Source organism: Myotis davidii, unplaced genomic scaffold, assembly GCF_000327345.1.
Source record: "Myotis davidii unplaced genomic scaffold, ASM32734v1 scaffold38, whole genome shotgun sequence".
Taxonomy (NCBI): Eukaryota; Metazoa; Chordata; class Mammalia; order Chiroptera; family Vespertilionidae; genus Myotis; species Myotis davidii.
This window is the reverse complement of record NW_006291383.1, coordinates 4,043,378-4,051,405: the sequence shown is the minus strand read 5'-3', so window position 1 is coordinate 4,051,405 and position 8,028 is coordinate 4,043,378. Positions and strand designations below refer to the sequence as shown.

The 8,028-nt window shown below is 51.3% G+C and overlaps 1 protein-coding gene across 1 annotated transcript in view; it reads right to left on the bottom strand.

Moving 5' to 3' along the window:
- Positions 1-3,555: 3,555 nt before the first annotated feature.
- Positions 3,556-8,028, bottom strand: part of TTI1 (TELO2 interacting protein 1) — a 52,103-nt gene continuing 47,630 nt past the window's right edge. Inside the window, exon 8 of the mRNA XM_006764491.2 lies at positions 3,556-4,259. Coding sequence (XP_006764554.1) covers positions 4,076-4,259 — 184 coding nt within the window. The 3' untranslated portion in view covers positions 3,556-4,075. The remainder of the gene's footprint in view (positions 4,260-8,028) is intronic.

Below are 8,028 nucleotides of genomic sequence, written 5' to 3'. Positions count from 1 at the left end.
GCCCTTAGGCTAAAAAGAATTTTTCTTCTTTTAAATATTGGAAAAAAATCAAAGACGAACATGCCAGACAGACCCTCTGGCCTGCAAAGCCTAAAATATTCGCCAGCTGGCCGTCTCCAGATAAAGTGTGCAGGCAGCACACAACGCTTGGTGCAGGGCGGCAGAGAACCAGCCGCGCTGCCGAGAGCGGTCCCGGGACTTGAGCTGGAGCTGTCCGAGGGACGTGCACACCCTCCTCGGTTGTTAAGGGAAAGAACAGAAGCCTGGAACCAGGGTGGCCATCTCTGACACTCAGCGAGGCAGGCTGGGAGAGGAGACAGCCAATTCTGGGGAAAGCAGAATCCAGACGGAGACGGCTGTGGGGCCTTTTGGTTATGAGGCCAAGACATTTCTTTTTGCTCCAGCCAGTGTGAGTTGGGTCTCCAGTCAGTTGCAACTGAAGCAGTTATGATGAGCACAGATACTGGCAGGTATGCCCGGGGGGCCTCTGGGCATGCTATTTTCCGCGTCTGGAATACCCTATAGCCTATACCTTCTCTGCCTACCGAAGTCTGCTTGTCCTACCACGATCTCACCTCCTCCTCTGCTGTGCTCCCCACCCCCCCCCCGCTTTGTTCCTGGGTAGTTTTGAGACTTATCCATCCACTTCCACAGCTGTAACTGTCCGGAGGCGTGTTCATTGCATCCCCAACAAAGCCATGAGCAGTGGGATCGGAGGGAGGAAAAAATACACGTGATCAGAGCCACAGGCACTTTAGCAAAGTGCTACAGACTCTACAGACACCACCGCGCTATTCCTCCAGAGGCAGCCACCCCAAGGGGCAGAGGCAGCAACTCCTCTTAAGAGATGGAAAGTGAAGTAAAGGGAGTCGCCCAAGGTCACACCATCAGAAGTCAATGCCAGTCGGATGAATTCTAGCTCACCTTCCACCACAGGGGGCCTCCTGAGGACCACACCCAGCCCTTCACAGGATGCCTGTACCAGCTCCACTTCCCTGGATCCTCCAGATTCACTGCCTGCGGGTCAGACCTCGAACACCCCACCCCGAAATTCAAGGCCCTTCAGTACCTCTCAATCCCTCACCTATTAACCCTTCCCCAGCCAAACCAAGGCTCGAAAACCTGAGTGAAGGAGAACCCCTCACCGCACCAGCAGGCTTTAACAGGGGTAAGCGACCACTTTGCGAGGCCTCCCTTAACGAGGACGGCGCTGCATCAGCTGGACAGGTTTGAAATTAAAGTTGCCTGAATATAATAACTGGAGAGGCACTCTAATTAGGTTTTTTTAATCAACTCCAACAATCTGCCTGCAGGAGTCCAAATGCGACTCAGGATGTCTTAACTCCGAGGAAGAGATGGGTTTCTGGAACGGCACGCAAACCCTCCCACGCGGATTCTCTCCTGGAGAGCTTCCTGGCCCAGTGCCACCGAGGCACAGGACGCGTGTGCACGTCCCCTGCCTCTCGGTGCACGCCCGCCGCCACACCCAGGCGCCTGGGAAGGCAGCTGCCTTAATCCCACGGGAGCTGGTGAATGCTCCACTGAAGGTGCCCCTCTGACCCATCTGCGCATCTGGGAGGATCTGGTGGCTGAATTGGCGGTCACTGTGGCCGGGAGGATTAGGAACAATGCTGAGGATCCCTTTACAGTCTCCTCAATTAGAGGGCATTCCCCCTCTTCCCAAGGAAAACACATCCCAGGATTTTGACACTGGAAGAATGGTCATCTCTCTTTCAGGGGTTCTTAACTGGGGGCCCTGTGGGGTCATTCATGAAGGCTCTGGAATTGTACATAGGGTTTTGTGAGGTCGGCTAAGCAGACCCAGGAGATGAGGAGATAGTGTGTGACTGCAGCTCGGAGGATGCGGTGCCCTTCTGGGAGTGACACAGGACGAGGAGGAACGTTTCTGCAGAGTGGGTCCTCACATTTCACCAGCTTCCTGGAGGGGCTCAGAATCCCAAAAGATTAATCGCTCTCCCTCAGGCTCAGTTCCTCTTTGCAGGAGGGAGAAGTGAGGTGCAGAGAGAGGGAGGGTCCCCCAGCCCAGAAGCCGGGCTGCTGCCCCCTGGACCCGAGCTGGACATCCCACTGCCCTAGAAGGAAATGAGGCGGCCTCTCTGGACTGGCTGGGGATCCTCGCTCCAGTATGTCCCTATGCCACCCCTTTCTGGGTTTTTAGGGCTTGGGGTGACCCAAGTTCCTGGGGAAGTCAGTCAGGCGGTTCCTCACATGCATCTGGTGAGGAAGCATTTATCACCCCGGGACTCTTCAGCACATGTGTGTGCGTGACCTACTATGTGTTTCAAATCACCCCGGTAGAAACTCAAGTATTTATGCTGCCTTTTTTACACAAACCCTCTCAAGGTTACGGCTGGCGGGTGAAGGGAAGGTTCCCTTACACAAGCACTCCCTAAAAGCAAGCTGTGGTGGGCGGACTGTGCAATCCCTAAAGAATGTGGGGATCCAGGCGAGGATCCCCACGGGCTGCTAATGTCACAGGAAGAGATCGGACATCATATGCCACCCGATGGAGTGAATGCCACCACCTATGAGGGAGAGGTGCCAAAAAGCAAAAACAAAAACCCAAACCTGACCCAGCCGCTGCTGGGCTTCACTCACAGGAAACACAGGTGCAGGAGGGGCCGGTGCCCTGCGCCCTACAGGACGCAACAGTAAAGCCGGACTGTGGGGATGCCGGGGCTAGAGGACCGCTTCCTCACCATCAGACCTCCAAGGAAAGGAAGAGGTGGAGGGGAATCTATGAATGAAGAGCAGTGCATTAAAGGACACTTTAATAACAGCAACGTACATACCTGATGTGGATCCTGGTTCCCTCACACTGGGAAATTGAACACTGGATACAATATTAAAGGACCACTGCTAATTCTGGTAGGTGTGATAATGCTAGGTGATTACATGTTTAAGAAAAGGCTTGGATACGACGTCTGGGATTGGCTTGAAAATAATCCAGGGGCTGGGGGGGTGGGAGGTAAATGGGCAGGGAGCGCTGAAGCGAGGCTCGCCACGGGGCAGCTGCGTTATGGGTACCTGGGGCATCAGTATACTAGTATCCACAATCAAAGGTTAAAATAATTAATCTCCTACTTAAAATAAAAAAAGTCGCCCTAACCAGTTTGGCTCAGTGGATAGAGCATCGGCCTGGGGACTCAAGGGTCCCAGGTTCGATTCTGGTCAAGGGCATGTATTTTGGTTGCGGGCATATCCCCAGTAGGGGGTGTGCGGGCAGTAGGGGATGTGCGGGAGGCAGCTGATTGATGTTTCTCTCTCATTGATGTTTCTAACTCTCTATCCCTCCCCCTTCCTCTTTGTAAAAAAAAATAAATAAATAAATAAAATATATTTTTAAAAAGTCACGAGCGTTTGCTTTTGGGGAGAAAAACCAGATGACTGGGGAATGGGAGATGACTTTCACTACCCCATTTTGTGCTGCTTGGATTTTTATGCCATGGCTCTGGATTATCCATTCAAGAACATTCACCCATTTTAAAAAATCACCCAATTTAAATAGAAAACTTCAAAGTGAGCTCTTGATCATACTTTTCATCCAACAAGTGTCTTTACTTCATTTTCTTCCAAAGAACAGGTGAGATGCCTTGAATTAGTTCCATCTCATTATTCGAGGTGAGGGTGTGTGTCTGTGACATGGGGCTGTGTTCTGAAGACCCCGGTGAATGATCCCTCCTCGTGGTCCTCAGACACTCAGAGAACACACAATGCGGCACGCAGTGCAGGCCTCTGCCCACGTGTTCGTCAGCTCGCCGGTGTCTGTGTGTGTGTGTGTGTGTGGGGGGGGCGGTTTGTGAGGCAGCTGGGGTCTTGGACAGCGTAAGCTAAGGAGTTAAGCCCTTAAGAGCTGCCAGACAATGTCATCTGAAAACAGCAGGTATGAAATATAAGTAACAGTCAGCTACTTTCGTTCAATCCAATTTCTAAGCAGTTGTGTGATCGATCAATTTATAAATCGATCGGCTGTCTAATCCACCTTGCTGTCTTCTCTGCGGCTGCCATGGCCTCCGGCCAGGGTGGGGTCACCCCATCGCAGGCAGGGGGGCGCTCACTGCAGCTCCCGCAGGAGAAGGAGCACGTTGGCCGTGTACGGGTTCTGCTGCCCTGTGGCCCCCCGCAGCTGCACAGGGTGGAGGGCCGGATGGGGGGGTATGAGCTGCTCAGGGCAGTAAAGTTCGTTCAGGAGGAACCAGGTGCAGTCCGGGTCGACCTTCATCAAGTGGAAGAAAACCCTGTGGAGAGAGGGACAGCAGTGAGGGGAATGGTGGCTGGGGCACAGGGAGGGAACCTGCTGGTGTTCTACCAAGAGGCGACTTCCTGGCTATCTGAGAAAAAACTGACAAAACAGCAAATCACCTGAATAGCAGGACAAACCACCGCATTCATAAGACAGGGCCACATGGATGGTCTCAAAGTCTAACAGAAACAGAGGTAAAGAGTTTCCTATCCCTTGACATACAGAAGAAAAGTAATTAGTCTGAGCAGAACAATATTGACATCAGACAAGATCTTGGCAAAGAAATTGGTTAAGTTCTGACACGCAAAGCAAGACTTTTCAGAAGGAAGAAAATGGACAGGCCCACCCCGACGCCAGGCTCTACTCGCTCCCAGGGCGGGGCTCCCAGTCCTGCCTGTGGAGCCTTGGCAAGCCCTCAGCTTCCGAGTCTGCAGGCCCTCACTCCGGCCCCCAGCTCACTGCTGAGCCCTGTAGCTGGCCCTTTCTGGCCTCGGAGAACCATGGATTCTTGGTGGGCTGGACATGCCTATAGGGGTCAGATCTTCTCCTGGGACAGGACCGCTGAGCCCTGTCCCATGACCTTTAACAGAGGCAGGGCACTGGTGTCCCACGCACACACAGAGCTGAAAAGCCTGGACCAGGTGACACCAGAGGCCCACCAGGTCTGAAAAGGTGTCACAACCCCTTTCTCCTACCTGCTCATATCCCATTCAGTCATGTGCCCAGGGCTACTGCACTGGGCAGTCCAATGTAAACCTCACCCGCTGACTCAGTGATCCAGGGTCTGGCTTTTCCACCCCAGGAAGGATGAGCCCTTCTCTAGCTGGGCAGCTCTCTCGGCCACCTGCCCCTCAGCTCACACATCACCTGCTCAGAGAGGTCGGCTTCCCGGACCATTGTGTCTGGGTGGTCACCCCTTATCTGTTTATTGTTTTACAGGACACCCTTCCCAGCACTTATCATGTCTACGGGCCATCTCCCTTCTTCACAATGGGGGCAGGGAGCATGTCTGCTTGGCTCACTCTGCGCCCCAGACACCTGGTGAATGCAACCAGCACTGCCTGAACAGGTCCTCACGGTGCTTGAGGACTTCCTGGCTTGCACCCTGATGACTGAAGGTGCCGTCTGTTTCTGGAAGGTTTCCGCTCTATAGGAGGTTTCCGTAAAGGAGAGGCCACTGCTCAGCACCAAGGAAGGACGAGAGAGCTTTAGCAGGATTCACGTGGCCGTAGACACCACTACCAAGTGGCTGTGGGAGATTATTCACCTTGTCTCGGTTTCCTCACGTCTAAGAATGGGGCTGCATTTCCCTCAGGCTCTGCAGAGGCCCAGGCCACAGAGCACAGCTCCAGCCCACACAGGGCCTCAAGGTGGCCCTTCTCTACAGACGGATGGAGTGGATGGGGTCTATTTGATGGGCCCTTTTCATTCTTCGCCACCGTTCCTAGGAACCTCTCCCTTACAGCTGGGCATCAAATAGAAGTTTAAATGCTTGCTAAATGGAGCTAAATTCTGGTTTTTAATTAGGTTAATCTGGAAAGCCTGTGCACTTTTGCTTTCTTCCTAGGGTTTAATATTCATATGCTAAGGAGGCACACGAGACAGGTGGAGGGGGGCACTCTGAAAATGTTCTGGCCTGTTTTGTGCCTAAACAATCTAAGTTTTCTTTACTTAGGATAATCTTGTGTTTGTAACCTCAGCAGTAGATGCCGGAGAAGTGATTAGAATATTCCAATTCATCATTTCCACTTCACTGCAGAAAGGAGATGGGGCCTGTGTGGAAGACAATTTTTGTTTAAAAACAAGTATCTTTAATAATTAGAGTGGCAAGGGAAATTATGAAAAAACACACCAAAAATGGGAAGCAGATTTCTATTTACACGTGATACAGTTGACAGTTTTCCCTGGTGCCAAAGACTGTTAGAATGCAAATGGTTTCACTTGATTTTTTTTCCCTTCCAAGGACTGGAACAATCTCTCACGCTGCAGCACAGCACACTCGCAGCTCCAAGGAATATTTTGATCTGGGCAACACCCAGCAAAGTGTCACCACGGCTCAGTTCAGTCACAGCTCTGCTCCGATTTACACGGCACGGAAACGCTGCAATGTTCATTTTCCGAGTCCTTTTAAACGTGCTAAATGCGAATATCGTCTTCGCTGGCAGGAAAGGAAGAGCCACTCTCTTTGCCCGGTGAGATCTCTAAATAAAATGTTAACTGGGAGGTAAAGCAAAAATGCGTACAAAGTTCACCTTTTTATTAAGCAAGAGCCAAACTCTTGGCAGAATGATTTTGGGTCTCATTTCTTAGCGCTTCAAGGTGTAGAGTCTGCTGAGTGACAGGCAGCAACGAGGTTCCTTCTCCCACCTCTGGGGCTCAGAGAAAATCATTTTGCCTCCATAAACCTGTTTCTTCTTTCTCTGACGGAAGATGATCGCACCTGCCCCACCCTTCTCACGGGTTTGTTCAAAGGCTCTAAGGAGATGAGGTGCAGGAAAACACTTTGAAGTGTATAATGAAAACACTGTTCCTTCCAGAGAAAGGGTGCGTGTGCCTCAGGAATAATTATCACTACCAACCCCAGCTCACTGCCATGCCATGGAAACTTCTCAGACACTCGGAAAAGGGCAAAACATCTGTCTTTTGTTTCACTCATAACGTCCTTCACACTGACTTGGTGGGGGTCCCAATTCTCAGCCAAGTGGGTTATAACTTTGCCTTCAATTTTAAGGAAGAAATGAATGCAATATTCTCTGTCGTTTGCAGGCCTGGGGTCAGGAGCAAAGGCCATGCTATGCAACCAGGCCTGGTTGCATAGCTGTGCTCTTGCATGGCAAAAGGTATGCAACCCGCTGAACACCGACAAATTCTGAACCTGGATTCTCGTTCATTTTAAGCTCCTGGGAGCTGAGCCTGAGACCCAGGAGATCTTGTCTGAGTGCCCATGGCCCAGCCTTGCTCCAAACTCTGCTACCACTTGGTCCTGGGCCCAGTCCCTGCCCATCCTGGGCCCCCTGGAGAGTGGAGAGCAGAAACCTGAAGACCTCAAAAGCCCTTTTTGCATAATCAACAGCCAGAAGACAAAGACAGGACCTCTGCTTTGAACTGATTGCAGCAACTGCCAGGAAATTTTGCCTTCAAATTTTCCCCATCCATCTTGAGGCACGGCAGAGATGGCTGCTGAACATGCCAAATGGCCAGCTCCATCTCTGTTTCAATCCCAAAAAGAAACACTTTTAAAAAATATATATGTATACGATCTAACTTCTGAACAAAAATTCCTTTCTCTTTCCCCCGGGCCCAAATTGGTGGCTCCGGGGAGCACTGTTATCAAGAGATTATCTGGTCCCCAGAGTTTGGGGAGGCGCTGAGCTGTGCCTCGTGCCCCCCAGTGTCCTGAGGCGAGTGATTATCTCTCAATAACCTGTAGGGCCGTGTAGCTTAAATGATAACTTGACTTTAAAAAATTTAGAACTCGCTGTTAGGCAGTTTCTAAGCAACCTCTGTTTCCATGGCAAAGAAGCCTGGTATTTATACTGATTTTTCACTTAAAATGCGGTTTTATTGAATTTCACTTCATGCAGGCAGCCATTTCCCTGCATTTCAGCCCTATCTGCAGCTGACGGCTCTCCGTAAGTACCTAATAAACCCTAGACGCCAAACCAACAGAAGCAGCTCATCCCAGTATGATCAATATCAGGGTGCTCGGGATGACAAAGCTAGGGGTGCTCGGGGGGTAGGAAATGTGCTACCCGGATCTGGTC